Here is a 15,243-nt window from a genome sequence, read left to right as displayed (position 1 = left end):
CGCCGCCATGCCGGGGACCTGCCGGGCGGGATTCGCTTCCCTTCCGTTCGCTCCCCTCCTCGGTGCGCGGCCGTCCCGCGGGCCCGGGGCTCCGCGCCCCCAGCCCCGGCCGGCCGCGGCCCCTTTAAGGGCCTTCACCCACGGGGGGGCGGGTCACGCGCGGCCGCGGCGGGAGGGGGCGCGCGGGCGTGCGCGAGCCGGCGGCGGCACGAGGAGGGCGGGGCCGCGGGCAGGGGGCGGGGCGGCGCGCGCGGGCGGGCGGGATTATTATGGGCTGTGGGCGCCGCCGCCGCTGCCGCCGCCGAGGGGGAGCAGCAAGATGGAGCTGTCTGCAGTGGGGGAGCGTGTCTTCGCCGCCGAGTCCATCATCAAGCGCCGCATCCGAAAGGTGAGGGGCCGCCCCCACTGGGATTGCGGGACTCCCCCCCAACCTCGGTTCTCGCTGCTGGGCCCCGGCCGCGCCACTGGCCCTCCTGCCGGGCCCCCGCCTCACACACCCCCCCCCCCCCCCCACCCGTCTTCTTCCCCGTGTGTTGCAGGGGCGCATCGAGTACCTGGTGAAATGGAAAGGCTGGGCCATCAAGTGAGTGTATCCCGCCCGGGCTGCGGGGATGGGGGGCATGGGATGGGGGGGAGTGGGATGGAGGGGGAGGTATCCGTGTGCGCGGCTGCGGGGGGATTTGGGCGCTAACCGCTTCGCTTGTCCCCTCCGCTGCTCCCGCCCGGCAGGTACAGCACCTGGGAACCCGAGGAGAACATCCTGGACTCCCGCCTCATCGCCGCCTTCGAGCAGAAGTGAGTGTTCATCCCCCACCCTGGGCTGGGGGGGCTGCAGCAGCAGGTTTGACTTTGGGTGGGCGAGCGGGAAACAGCGTCCAGACGTTCCTTTTCTTTTTTTCTTATTTTTTTCCTCTTTTTTTTTTTTTTTTTTTTTCCCTTTAACTTGTATGCTTCTGTTTTTCCCTTTGGGAAAAGTTTTAACTTCTTGAAAAATTTGATTCCCTAAAGGGAACGAGAACGTGAGCTGTACGGGCCCAAGAAGAGAGGACCTAAACCTAAAACTTTTCTGCTGAAGGTAACTCTTAATTAAATAACTTAGGCCTAGCAAAAAAGAAAAAAAAATCTCTCAAACCTCGCTGGTGCGTGCCCTTGGAAGGACTGGACTTTCAAGTGACTTGTGCCTGATGCCTGGCTCTGGGAGAGCGGGGAAAACCCGACAGGAAAGGGGGGGTGGGCAGAGGCGCAGGAGCGTGTGAGGGGAGGGCGGTGTGCGTGCGGCGGGGCCTCAGCAGGACGGTCAGCACACGCAGATGTGCGTGGTGAGCCTGCAGTCTCTTCTTCCAATATCCTCTCCTTCTCGTGGCCTTCTGTTGCCGCAGTGGAGAGCCAGCCAGTCTCGTTCCCTCTTCCTTCAGCAGGCTGTTCCATCCAACCCGTGCCCTGCAACTTAGCAGCGTGCTGAGCGGTCAGGCAGCAGAGGCGGGAATCCCACTGCCACTTGTGCTCCTCTGATTGCATTTAAAGATGTGGGTGCTCCACGGGAGTTTCATGAAGGGTTCATGCTTTGATCTGTAAACTGCAGGCTTGTTTAGCTTTTGCAGAGGGTGAGGGGTGGCGAGGAGGAGGAGGAGTGTTTCACCTCTGCATAGGAAGGCAGCTGAAGTTTCCAGTTCCTTTCTGATAGACTCAGCATCTCTGCAAGATGTCGTAGCATCTCTGTTTGCTTGCAGAGAAGAGCAAGGAAGGTAGTCCCTAGTGCAGGCCTACTTGCTCTGTATTTTTACCTTTTTTTAAATTAAGAACTCTGGTAGCTGCATGACTGTTTTGTGAGCTCTGTGAATTTATTAGTTTACAGATTAAATGCCTTGCTCTACTCCCCTCTTCCCTCCCCTTCCTCTCCAGCTGTCACAATCGCTGGCTTCAAATGAGCATAGAAAGAACACACCTTTGTACAGTTTAGAGAGATGAGCAAATCTGGAATTCCCCTGGTTTTATTCTGATAGGAAGCCCTGGAACAGCCAATGTGGACCCTGTAGTAAGGCATCACTATCACCAAGTCATCCTGTGGCTTTGGGCAAGTCACTTAGGCTTTGTGCGTGTTTCCCCATCTGTGAAACAGGTTAATACTTCCCTTTGCCTGGCAGCAGTAGGAGCTTTACTCAAGTCAGCACAGCACTTTTAACTGCATGAGCACCGGAAAGCACAGTGAGGGGTAGGGTGTCACCCCTTCTCTGCTGTGAGAGGGCTTAATGAAGCACACAGAAGAAATGCAGGAGCAGGCGTATTCTGATGCTCTGCGTGAAGCCCAGGGGACCATGGCAATCCTTGGGAAGTCCTGCTGATGGAACTGTCCTCCCCGGTCGCCTGTTTTTCTGCTAACAGTGTTTGTGTCTGTAGCCTGAGAATTACAAACATATCTGATAATGTACTACCTCTTGTGCTCTATTGAGGGAACACAGACTAGCTGGATTTCCTCTTTCTGGCAGTCATGCATTAAATGTAACTCTTGTGTTTAAATTTCCAACAATGCAAAGGAACACCTGAAGGAAAAATCACCAGCTTGAAAGAGTCCTCTGCCTGCATTAAAAAATACTGGTATTTGTAACACCTGACACTGTTCAGAGCTGTAGAGCGGTGACTATGCTATGTGTAATCACTTTCTTTTATTTTTTATTCTGAATGTGATATGGCCACATCTATTGCCATATCACTCATTTTTAAAAAAAATTACTCATTCTTACTCATTTAAAAACCAAAACCAACCCCCGAACTCAAAACCCACTCATTGCTTCTCTTTTCCCATTACCCTTTAAAACTCCCCTAAACTGAACGTGAATTATTCAGCAGCATCCTTTGAATCACATCCGTGACACGTTTCTGTGGCACATCTTCCTTCTGCCAGCTCCTCAAATGGTACTGGAAACCTGTAGGTTTCCAGAGCTGGCTTGGTACTTTGTAGAAGGTGACTCGTGATAAGGGAGCAAGATCGGCTCTCCTGAGGGCTGGTGCCACGTTGTGGGAGAGGCTGGCAGGGCAGAGCGCTGCCACTGCTGCTGGGTTTGCACCTCTGGGAAACAGAGCAGCTCTGACTTGCTGTTCCTCTGTGACTTCGGATCCTACCCTAAAAATAACACCCCAGACCAGGCAGTGAGCAGTAACTCTCTCTGAGCCAGCCCCATCTGAACTTGTTTGAGCTCTGTTCAGCCAAACCACAATCGACACAACTGCAGCTAGAGTTTCGGCAGAGACAGTGGGATGGTTTGTAACTCAGCTTTTCTGACCCCTGAAGATGCACATTTCCCCTCTTCCAGCCCTGCAGCACCGGTTCTGCTGGGGGAGGAGTGGGATTGGGTTCTGCCTCGGGCATTGCTAACAGTATTTTCAGTTCTTTCAGCTGCAGAATCTCTTGCCAGTGAGAATTTCGGAAGCAGGGGAAGAAATTTGATTCTTGTATCCCAGAGGGAGTATTTGGAGTTGGCAGTTAGAACAATATTCTTTTTGATCTGTTAACTGAACAGATTAGGCCTGGATGCAATGATGTTTAAGCAGAAATCTGGCCTAGGACTGCTTTGATGGAGTAGTCTGCCCTTGACTGAGTGGCTTGCTAGGATTTTTCATGTGTATTGATGCTTAAACCTAGGCTTCTGAGTCTCCAGAATGGCATCAAAATAAGTGCCCTGGTATGGCACTCAGTCCCTTGGCTTGTGTGGGTGTTTTAGCTTGCACTTGGGACTAGGTTTATCCTGGGATTATTTCTCAAAAGTTGCAGATAGGCACCCAGGGGGATTTGCAGAAAGCATTCCTGCAGGTTAGTGGCCCACGCCTTTGGAAAAGCTTTGAAAAGCTGCATCTTTGACCACCTGCTGCTTTGTAAGCCAGGCTCCTGTTTCTGAGAGCTGTCTAACACTTGCCCTTTCCATCAGACTGCAGAGGCACATCACAGTCCAGGCTTTGTAATGTCACTATCAAGATGGCCGGTGTTGAAAGCGACCCCTGCAAAGTTCAACTGCAGAGGTTTGGGCAGGAAATGGGTCTTTATCCTTTGCATGCTAGGGGCAAACGTTCCCACAGCTGAGCTCTGGCTTGGCAGGAGGCTGTGATTCTTGGGAGGCTGCTGGTGTGCTGCAGCCCTTTGCTGAGCAGATGGGAAACCAAGTTCTTAGTCTGAAACGGGCAGCACTGTATGTAAGGCTCTTCAGGTGTCTGGCAGAAGTGATCCTTGAGGACAGGCCCTTCAGCATGGATGCTGGTGTGAGCTTAGAGAGAGACATAGCATGTGCTGTAGTGATCTTCCTCTTTTTCTCCTGCTCGATTTGCTCTTTTTATTGAACTTTTTTCTCCAGGCACTCCAATGTGTGGAATGCAAACCTCACCAACTCATTTAATAAAGTCTAGCAAGTGCTATTCAGAGACAGAGCCCAATCTGCAAGCTCAGTGGGTGACTGGCAAAGACCCCTAGCTGGGGTGGCCATAAATACTGAGGTGACAGGAGCGAAGAAGGTTAATGGGAAGGAAGAAGTAAGGGAGAACAAGGGTAAAGGGATTCTTAGTAGGAGAGTGGGGGAAGAAGGGGCTGAGCAGCATGGTGCTGTGTCCTTTCGCCCTCTCTTGAACTCCAAAGCTGGAATTGGGTTTCTTTTGATCTCCTTCCTGTTCATAAATTATCCTGAGTCATTTGAAAACAGACCGTTCCCCTTTTGTAGCATTTTGTTCCCAATCCGGAGGGAAACTTTAGTTTATGGCAGTGTTGCTTGGGAGAACTGTGCTATGAACTGGCTTGCTTTTGCCTTGTCACTTGGAAGACTGCAGAAGAAAGAGGGTGATAAAAAGGCAGAATGGCAGCCAAAAAGGGGAAAGAAGAGCTCTTGCAAATGCTGTTGGGAGCAAAGACTGTGGGAATGCAGGTGGAGAATAAAAGACAAAGCAGAGCCAGTAATTTATGAGAGAGTAGCGCTACTATGGTGCAGCAGGACTACTGGAATTGGCGAGATTTTAAAATAATTCACTAGAAATCTATTGCTTTACAAGGTCTTTGGTTTGATTTTTTTCTTCCAAATTGTAGAGATTTTGATACAAATCAGGTAGGAGAGGCCTTTCTAAGCACGTGTCTGCGTACGTGCTTGTGTGCCTCGGTGCGTTAAGGGAATGAATGAACAAATATGCTTGCTGGGCCTCGAGGGACACTTATTCAGAAATAGTAGGGAATGGGGGAGATACACCAGTTCCCAGGGGCAGTGAGGGAGAGCTGTACAAGATAAATAAAGGTGATACATATCCCAGACGGGAAGAGGGGGAAGGGAAGCAATCCCAGCAATTGGCTTGCTCTCATGACAGAGCACTGCAGCAAGCTTCCAGAAACTGCATCCTGATGTAGGCTGAGCTGTAAGCAGAGTGAATTACTTCGTATACATGCTGAGTACCTCTTCAGCAGTGAGCACATCCTGCTGGTGAAAGCAGCAAAACCTAGAGAGGGGGTTTACATGTGGAGAACTTGTGAGCCAAGGAGCAAACTGTGGTGACACAGCTGAAAGGATTCGGGGGCTTTATTTTCCAAACACATTATCTTCATATGGCTTGGGAATGATCGAGGAATGGGCCCAGAGCAGGGAGAAGTGCATTTCCAGCAGATAAAACTGAATGTTGAGTCTTCTCCAAACCAAAGCTGGCAAGTTACTTAATCCAAAGTTGGAAGCAGGGGAAGGAGAGCCTCTGTGCTGTCCTCTGCAGTGAAGGGACGAGTTCATGTAGGTGATGCCTGAATAAACCTGATCCTGTGGTAGGAATACTGAGCTTCCCAAGTGAGAAAGCTCTGAGGGCTGGTCTTAGATAAAGCATCTGATACGATTTTTCTTGAAACCTTACCTGGAAAAACAATCTCAAGGTAAGCAGAATATTTGCATAATGCTCTTTGGAACTTGCATTGAAGCTGGTCACTGGGGATAGCAGTGTAGCAGCAGGGAAGGACTGTTGGGCCCTAATTTAACCCTCTCTCTTAATCTGACCAAAGTATCAATGCCGTGCGTAGACCACCTGGACGCTACTAAAGCTGGAATTCAATAAAGGCAGATAGCTGAAACATGAGTTAGAAACAGCTTCAGCCGTGAGAAAGTGCCCCAGAAGTAACTGGAAACGCAGACACATGGCACCTAAATGAGACCTACTGGTTCTGGCACACTGGAAAAGTCCAAGCCATGTACCAGGGCTCTGCAGTAGCTGCTGGACAAACACAAAACCAGGACAGGTCTCTGTGAAAACAGGACAGGAGCTGATTAATGTATGCAGAAAGAGAAGGTAAGAGAACAGGGCTGTGGAAGTGGCCAGGAAGTAACCATCCCAGAATTATCACTTTGTTTCATGTGGCTGATGGGAAGCTTTGCTCAGGAATTTTTGGGGTGTACAAGGAAACTGAGGGTGTTTGTGACTACTTCCCCCACACTTCTGGGAAGCTGCCTTCTTTCTCTCCTGGGTGATGGAGGCGGTGCTGGTGGAAGGTGGCAATTAGATTTGACTTGGAGCAGAATGGCACAGAGGGGGCAGAACTCCTCACTCGAAGGCATGATTATGGGCTAGACAATTAATCTGAAAGTGCAGTGTTGGCAACAGGAGAGACCCTGAAGGATACCTGTGTCCATCCACTGAAGCTGTAGAAGGATTTTCAGTGATGCATCTGTGTAGCCTCTGCCTGGCTTCCCTGTCCTGGGTTTTGGAATGGGACGTTGTATTGCGCTTTGCTCCTGGCTCAGCAGTGGTAAATTGGTAAGAAACCCAAAGCACAAGAGCAGCAATGCTGGAAGGGCTGGCTGTGGTGTGGAGCAGGATGAAAAGGAGCCAATTTGTTAATTCAGGCTGTGCTGGTATGTAATGTCAGAAAGCAAACTTTAGCTTGTATTGTGCCTGCCATCTGCTTCAGAGGCACCCGTGAAGAGATGGAGTAAGCACAGCCCAAATGTGCATTTGCCTGTGACCTCCTGACCGGGTCTGCAGTGTCTCCGCGTTGTGATTGTGTATTGATGTGAGGGGGAGAGTTGATGTGTGGTGCAGGGAGTTCATCTGGAGCTGTTGCTGGGCTCAGGCCTGTACTGTGCCTGGGACAGGAACTGTGTCTTATTTTCTCAACAGTTTGGGGCATGGAGTAACACAGGAGGCTGAGCAAGGAGTAACTAGGTGGACATTGGGATGCTTTCTGCTACAGCAGAAAAAGTGTTGGGGTTTGTGTGTGCTGGGAACACTTCCCTTTAGCTAGGTGGGAACGCCCTGTGTGTTAATGAGCAGAGTGGCTGTCCCTGCCTTGGGGTTGTACTAACTTTGTCTGTTTCTTTGTCATTTGGCTAACACAGAGTCTAGGTCCCCAGACAGGGTGAGCCTTCAATTTGTGTGTTCTTTTACAGTCAGAGAAGGAGGCCTCATTTTTGCAGTTCTTTTAAAGCCAGAATACAAGTAGTACTGAAGGCTGTGATCATCCAGTGTTAGTCGAGAGAGGAACAAAATGTCTTCACGTCTCCATTCTGTGCTCATTCAGGATCTTCTGTGGTTCCCATGGGTATCTCTGTGGGAGAAGAGGGGCTCTGGCTAACAGCAAAGCTCTGGAGCTGTAGGGCCAGGACTTTGAGCTTTTTGTGCAGGGGCTGGCTGGGCCCCTCGCTTAGATCTGCTAGATCCCTGCCTTTACACGCACATTTTTTCCCCAGGCATTTCTCTGGTAGGAGGCACAGCCTGCAGGGTGACAAAGGAGATGGAGTTGAGCGCTAAGCTCTTAGCTGGCAAGAAGCCATCCCGATCTTGGCATGTGCGAGGGGCAATGGGATGGAAAAGTTGGGGAGGAAAAGCAGGTGTCGTGTTGTAGCACTGCAGTTCTTTCTGTGCCCACGAGGTGGGGGAAGCTGCTCGCGGGATGGGCGGTCACAGGGTGGGGGCTTGCCTGTCCCCTCCAGGCCTGCGTGGCTTCTTCCTGTCACCGCTGCTGAGAGGGAATATGGAAGGGGGTTGGCTTGGGCAAGTCCTGGGGTGCAGGTGGAAGGATGAGCTATACAAGCAACAGTGCTCTGATGAGATGTGGTGTAAGAATAGACTCTGGGTTTCCATGCCCACAGGTCATACAGCACCAGCTTATCAATGAAACTGTTGTTCCTGCTGCCAGGAAATGTTCCTGTCTCTGCTGGATGAAACAGGGCAGTTTTTGGCACCAGAAGAGTTTAAAAATATTGTTCCCCTGGCCTGACTCTTGAGGAGGGCTGGCACAGAACAGTTGAACAGGTGCTATTCCTGCTCTGGTCCACTGCTAGGTTTCAAACAAGTGTGGTGCTCAAAAGGACAAGCCAGTCTCTTCTTTGGAGGTGTAGTTAAATTTTACTTGAATTCCAGCTGGCCTCATCTCTGGCTTTGAACACTGGACTTTGCTCCCACCGCACAGTAAGAATGAATGACTTCCATGTGATCCTAGTTAAAAATCAGACCTCTAAATTTCTTGTGTTTAATGAAGACATCTCCATCAGACCATTCTCACCAGCCTCCCATCTGTGTTCCTCAAGACCCCCTTCTACCACCCTTTTTAGAGGCAATTCTCATCAGGCATTACTCTGCCTCTTCCCTCTTATCTCACGTTCCATTTGTAGAGAACCTGGTACAATCCCTTTGCAAGTTTGGGTGCTGTCTCAGCACTGGCAGCCCCAAGTGCCTAGGATGATGCTGGCTTCTTTGGCTGGCAGTGGAGGGTTGTGCACTTTGACTGATGACGACCAAGGGGGGCTTTGGAGACCCTTAACTCTAACCCTGACACCTGCCTGGGAAGTCGCAGTTTCTCCCTGGGGAAAGCATGTGTCAACAGGGGTACAGCCTAGGGAGACATCAGCTGCCCAAAAATGACACAGACAGTGCCCTGTGTCTGTCTGGGGACTGTGCTGGAGCTATCAATAGTTTGTAGGTGTGTACCTGTGCTTGTCATTGATGTTGGGTATAAATGTGTCACGGCGCTGCCGGCGAGTGCTTGGTGAGTGAGCAGTGCCCCATTGGAGCTCTGGCTGCAGCTAGGCTGCCTCTCTGACCCTGTTTGTTTTCTTTCTCCCCACCACCGCAGGCTCGGGCCCAAGCGGAGGCCCTCCACATTGGGGATGTACACTTTTCTGTCAAGCCTGGTTCCAGTACCTCCTCTCCCAAGCTCCACTCCAGCGCCGCGGTGCACCGGCTCAAGAAGGACATCCGGCGATGCCACCGCATGTCCCGGCGCCCCCTGCCCCGCCCGGATCCCCAGAACGGCGGCAGCGTGGCTGGCGGGGCCGGCATTCGCCCTCCTGTCTCGCCCTTCTCGGAGACCGTGCGCATCATCAACCGTAAGGTGAAACCCCGCGAGCCCAAGCGCAGCCGCATCATCCTCAACCTCAAGGTCATTGACAAAGGTGGGAAGCCAGCCAATGGGGCCGGGGGCCTGGCCCGGCCCAAGATCCCATCCCGAAACCGGGTCATTGGCAAGAGCAAAAAGTTCAGCGAGAGCGTCCTGCGCACTCAGATCCGCCACATGAAGTTTGGCACCTTTTCGCTCTACAATAAGCCGTCTGCTGCACCTGCCCCCTCTCTGGAGGGCAAGGGAGAGGCCGAAGGCTCCCAGGCAGCCTCCTGTGGGCTCATTATGGGCTCCACCCCCTATGATGCCCCCAGCTCCAGCTCCTCTGGCTGCCCTTCACCTGCTCCCCACTCCTCCTCCGACCCAGATGATTCCCCTCCTAAGCTGCTCCCCGAGACCCTCAGCCCAGCCATCCCCGACTGGCGTGAGTCAGAGGTCCTCGACCTCTCGATCCCCCCTGAGTCGGCCGCCACCAGCAAGCGTTCTCCCTCGGGGGGGTGCAGTGGGGGGCAGACTCCCTCCTTGTCCCTCTCCTCTTCTGACCCGGAGCAGGAGGCTGGTGACTGGCGTCCTGAGATGTCCCCTTGCTCTAACGTGGTGGTCACAGATGTCACCAGCAACCTCCTCACTGTAACCATCAAGGAGTTCTGCAATGCAGAGGATTTTGAGAAGGTGGCGGCGGGCAGTGGTGGAGGAGGCAGCAAGTGAGCAACCGGGTCCCCCCACTCCAGGGGTGTGGGGGGAGCTCTGCCTGAGAGAAGTTGTGGTGCGAATGGCTGTCCTTAGTTCTCTCCTTCTCCCCTTGGCTGTCCCTCTACCCTCACTGCCACCCTTCCTCCTCCTCTCCTCCTGCCCAATTCCTCTTGCCTGGAGGCTGGAGTGTGTCAGTGGGGGTGTGGGAGCACCCACTGTTCCTGGGTGTTGGTACTGCTAGGAGGAGGCAGGGAGGGTTATGGTGGGGCTGGGGAGTGGTTGTTTGTCCTTGAATGTGGTGTTGTCCAACGGGCGGTGGAGCCTTTGGGGCTGAGGGATGAGTGAGCATGTGTCTGTGTGCCTGTGCAGGTGGTGAGGAGGGTGCTGCTCTTCCTCATTCCCCTTCTGTCTTTGACAAAAACTGAAGAGGAGCTCCAAACCCGTGAGGGGAGGATGTAAGAGGATTGGAGCCCTTGCCCATGTCCTCCAGACCTTCTCCCACAACATGCATGCAGACTCTTCCATTCTTGTTTCCCCCTTGCCATGACTACCATCCTGCCATCCTTCCCCTCTTGGCCTGCAGCCTGGATCTGCCCTCTTCTCTACTGTCCTTGTGGCAGTTGCTGATCCAGATGCCCTCAGAGTGAGGGGGAGAAGGACAGGTTAAATGTCATGCCTGGAAGGTGCTTGAGACAAAGCTGGGGTGCTGGGCGTTGCCCCATGCAGCCTATGCCTCATATTGGCTTCCCCTTTCCTTTGACTATTGGTGCTACCTTGGCAGTTGTATGGGTGCTTTCAGGTGCCCTGATCCCTCCTCTTCTCCCTCATCTTCATACCTGTTCAGCTCCTCAGGAGAAAGGGAAGAAAAGAGGAGTCTGCCTCCAGCCCATATCTTCCTCCTGATGTCCATCAGTTGCACTTGTTTGTGGAGAGGGACACGAAATGCCTTTCTCTGGCCTTTCTGTGGCGGAAGCAGGAGTGGGCTGTGCCTCCATCCCTCGGTCTGTGGGAGGATGATGGCAGCAGTGTGACGCTGCCCAGCTGCGTGAGGCTGCTCTCCCGCCTCCTGTGAGTTTCCCCCAGCCCTCTCTGCTTCCTCTTGTTCCTTCCAAAGGAAGGAGGGGTGGATGCTAAGGCAGGTTGGTTGTTCTTCCTGCTTGTTTTTGCCCCTCCTGCTCGGTTGTGTCCCTCCTGCTCTCCCCTCCCTCTGGTGGGTGGCCTGGAAGAGGTTTCCCCTCTGTCTTTTCAGCATCTGAAACAGCCCTTACAACTGTCAGCCAAAGGTGCTCATAGGAAATACCTGCGCATGCATGTGCGCTGGATCTCTTCCCCTAAAGCTGATCTAGAAATTCCTTCTCTTCACCCCTAGCAAGTAGGAGGGAGCAAGACCACAGCTTGCTGTTTATTCCACGGCTCCCTCTTTCCCTGACCAGCTTTGTTCACATCCAAGATAAGCTCTATTTTTTGCCTGCCATTTCTGGCTTGCTCTGTTTCTGTGTGGGTCCTAAGCTTCATGGTGAGAATCCGTTCCTTTGCTCTCCTTTCTTCCTCTACTTGCACAGGACTGAGCTCGTAGAGGCAAGGAAAAGAGATGCTGATGAACTGGTAGGAGAGCCTCACCCTCTGAGCCCTGTCCCTGGATGGGGCAGAGGGGTGTCACTTCTACATAGCATGCTGCAGAGGTGAAAAGGGTGGAAAAAATTCCTCATGCCAGGGCTCATTTGCTTATAAGCCTGCCTGGGCGGGTGAACACAAGTGGAATTGGCCCCTCTGGTGCTTTTCACACAAGGATGTTCAGGAGCTGCTGGCTCTGAGGAGTGCTCTCCTGCAGTAGTGATTTTGTGGTTGTAGTGATCTGAGGATAGAAGGGAGGCAGTTTGTGGGAGGGAAGTAATATTTGTCTGCCCAAGGGACGTTGTCAGGGTGGTAGAGGGATAGACCAGCTTCTGACCTTAATTAGGGCTTTTGTGCCCAGAGTGTGTCTATTCCCTGCCTTCAGCGCCTGGGTTGGTGTAATAAAATCTTTACTGCCCTCCCCACAAACCTTGCCTTGCAGTGGGTGGCATTCCAAGCCATCCAAGCCGTGGGAAACGGTGAATTCACACCAGTTGTGGTTGGGTGTCTGCGCAGACAGTCTGAGGGGGATTCCAGGTGCTGTTAGCACCACCCTTGGTACACCTCTTTCTTTTTCTTTCCTTGGTTAAAGAGCTTAGTGGACTCTTCGGGGATGTGCTTTCATTCACAGCTGAAGCTAGGGGCAGGGAGAAAGAGACTTCCCTGATCATCCATTCACCAAGCTAAGGCTTTCTATAACTTGTTGGACTTGTGTGCGTGTCTGTGTTAATACCTGCTTGTATTTTTTGTGGATGTTGGTTTTTTTTTTGTTTTTTTTTTTTTTTTTGTTTGGGTTTTCTTTTGCGCATCTTTCCTGTGCCTGGCACACCCAGGGATCCCTTATGTTAGCATAGCCTATCCATTTGACTGCAGCTTCAAAGATGAGCAGTTTGTAGGCATAGGGAAAAGCTCTTTCTTAGGAAAATAGCAAGGAGATTCTTCTCTTTTTCCTCCCCCTTCTGAATAAGAACTAATCTGTGGCTATGAGATAAGAGGAGCTGCTTTATGGGGTGGATGCAAACTGGCCAGTCACTTTAGGTTGTTAAGTTACTGTTTGGTGTGTATGTGGTGCTGTGTTTTGTTTTGTGGTATCAAGGTTCTGAAAAAAGTGTTGAAGCGTTTAAGTGGGAGATAAAAGGGAACTTTAATAGGAAACTCTTGATGTGTTTTGGCCAAGGTGTGTTGCTTGGCAGAATTCTTTTCCCCAGTGTCTCTTGTATGGTGTTCTTTGGGGGCAAGGGGCAGGAATTGTTTAATTGAAGGGGTTTTGCCTTTCTCCAGAGTGGCAAGCAAGGGAACTGTCTGTGAAGAGTAAAACAGTGGGTCATTGTAGGGATGCTCCGCAAGGGCCTCCTTCCTGCGGTGAGGAGATGAGGGGACTTGTTGCAGCAGAGAAACTCGTGTGGTAGATCCTCGTTGTGGAGGAAGAAAGGAGTATGATCCGGCTTGCAGACACAGCTCACCTGCTTGTGTGACAAATCCCTGCCTGGGTGGGTCACCAGGTGGGAACCAAACCCTGAACCTCTGGATCCAAAATGAGGATCCCGTGCTGGTTTGAGTTAGAGATTTGCTAACTTGAATGCAGCAGTAGCCTCGAGTTCCCTCAGGTGGACAAGACACTTGAGGCTAGCTAACCTACCTTCGTATTCACGTGGGCTCTGCTCCTCCTTCTGAATTTTTGCCTTTGCTCCTTAATGGAGATAGGAAAGAAGATTCATCCGTGCCTTTTAAAATGGGCATGGAATTGAGGGAGGAGTTTATTTGAAAGTATCCCCTTCCTTTCCCCGTAACCCATAGGAAAAAAAATCAACAAAAACAGGGAAATATTCTCTGTGTCTGTGCCATGTTTGTTCTCGTTGTCGTGTTTTTAGGGGAGATTTTATGATGGAGTGGAAAAAGTGAAATGATTAGTTTTGCATAAAAAAAGAAAAGTTTTAAAAAAAATTTCTACAGGGAGAGAGCGAGAGAGAGTTTAAAAATGAATAATAAATGCAGTGATTGCACAAACTGTAGTGGTATTAGATGGTCCTTAGAGAAAAGAGTATTTTGTAGTATCGAAGCATGTGTGTCTGGGATGGTGTTTGGCTTGCTTGAACTGGAGGGAAAGGCATTCTGGACTAAGCAGCGATCTCTGAGCTGAAAGGCAAGTTGCATGTTGGAGGAACCCTGTCTACAAACCTTTCCCATCCTTGCCTCCCAAGTGTTGGAGTGAGTTCCCTTCCCTCCCATACCTCTCCTGTGAGCTAAGGTGGAGTCTCCAAGTGGTTTTCTGGCTGAGCAGCCCTCAGAGATGGCCGGTCACGTTCTGGCAGAACGTGGATCAGGCCATCGACGTGGAAACAGTTGACTTACTTTGCATGCACAGCAAGCCGCTAACGTTTTGGGTTGGCATGTACCTTTCCTGCCAAGTTGCTGTCTCTTTTCGGTCCCCTAATTCCAAACAGAATTAATCATGGTGGGCTTATTTCCTGGGAAGCAGATATGCCTCTCCTCTGTAGGGTTTCTTAAACTCATTCGAATACCAGGTGAGGGGTGACATTTTTCTGTATAGAATTCACCACATTAGGACAGAAAACTGAATCCCATTGTTGTGTATTCCAGCATCCCTTCCCTGACAGTGGCCAGATCTCTAGAGGCAGATGAGAGCGCTGCCTTGTTTGCTCTGATTGTGTTGCTGAGGGACGTGCACCCTCTTCTCGAGGCCAGCAAATGCTGGAAGTTTTTAGGGTGGAGAAGGGGAGAGGAACACTCTGACAGGACTGCTCAAGTAGGGCAGCCTTCTTCTCCAGCTTCCTTTGGGGTGGTGGGGAAGAGTTGCCTGAATGTTCCTTCAGAGTGATGCTGGAAGCTCTGGCTTCCCTGTCCAAGATGTCTCTGGTGTTCATCTGGCACGTGGGAGTGACTGCAGGGAAGAGGGAAACCACCAGATGTTGGTGTCTGAACAGAAGATGGTAGGCAGGGACACTTGAACGACTTTTCTTGTCTGCACTTCTCTGGTGCCCTTTGCAGTGGCAGATGACTGATGCTTCCCATAGCCTGGGCTGCCCTTGGGAACTTCTCTGTCTGCCCATCAAAGTGTTGGTGCTTCCCTTGGCTTTCAACTTGGAACAGAAACCTCCTGTCTCAGGCTCTCCTCTCAATGAGCAGCATGGGACTGGAGGGGCATGAAGCTAATGAGATACAAGCTCCTTTGGGGATGAAAAACAGAATTAGTGTGGTGAGCAGGCCCAGCTGTGGTGAGCCACTGCTTAAATTCTGTTTTCAAAAGAGAATGGGAGCATTTCTCTGTGTCTCCCCTTACTGAAGTTCCCAGGGAAATTTTGTGAAATAAACAAATAAAGAAAAAAAAATCAAACCCACAATAATGCTTTTTACCAGGTAGGAGCTGTCTCAATGCTGAGTCTTCCTAGGGATATCACTCCCTTCTCCAGCCCCTCTTTGTAGAGGAGGCTTCAGCAGCTCCCAGCGTTTGGAGATGACCACCTCCCTGGGGACTTCCTGGCAGAAAGAGGTTGCCATGCTTGAAGGATGGTGTCCTGAGTCCCCATACTGCTGCCCACCCCAGGCCATGGCATGAGTGGGGCTGCTCAGGAGCAGGT

The 15,243-nt window shown here is 51.4% G+C and overlaps 1 protein-coding gene across 2 annotated transcripts; it reads left to right on the top strand.

Annotated features, from left to right (window-relative positions):
- Nucleotides 1–227: 227 nt before the first annotated feature.
- On the top strand, nucleotides 228–15,023 carry CBX6 (chromobox 6). Of its 2 annotated transcripts, none has more exons than XM_074539403.1 (5): nucleotides 228–388; nucleotides 540–583; nucleotides 730–795; nucleotides 1,009–1,075; nucleotides 9,128–15,023. In XM_074539403.1, exons 1-5 carry the CDS (start codon nucleotides 320–322, stop codon nucleotides 10,043–10,045), a joined length of 1,164 nt encoding a protein of 387 aa, XP_074395504.1. In that variant the 5' UTR covers nucleotides 228–319; the 3' UTR covers nucleotides 10,046–15,023. The 2 variants fall into 2 exon arrangements, with proteins under 2 accessions (XP_074395504.1, XP_074395503.1); XM_074539402.1 differs by having other exon boundaries at nucleotides 9,074–15,023.
- Nucleotides 15,024–15,243: the final 220 nt, after the last annotated feature.

The sequence above is a fragment of the Zonotrichia albicollis genome, chromosome 4 (assembly GCF_047830755.1).
Source record: "Zonotrichia albicollis isolate bZonAlb1 chromosome 4, bZonAlb1.hap1, whole genome shotgun sequence".
Lineage (NCBI taxonomy): Eukaryota > Metazoa > Chordata > Aves > Passeriformes > Passerellidae > Zonotrichia > Zonotrichia albicollis.
This window is presented reverse-complemented; position numbering and strand designations above follow the sequence as displayed.

Excerpts from the sequence above, each read along its gene's own strand:
- CBX6 (XM_074539402.1), top strand. The coding sequence starts at position 320 with ATGGAGCTGTCTGCAGTGGGGGAGCGTGTCTTCGCCGCCGAGTCCATC. Across the intron at positions 389-539 it reads TCAAGCGCCGCATCCGAAAG|GGGCGCATCGAGTACCTGGT; the intron begins GTGAGGGGCCGC and ends CGTGTGTTGCAG. Across the intron at positions 1,076-9,073 it reads CTAAAACTTTTCTGCTGAAG|GCTCGGGCCCAAGCGGAGGC; the intron begins GTAACTCTTAAT and ends CCACCACCGCAG.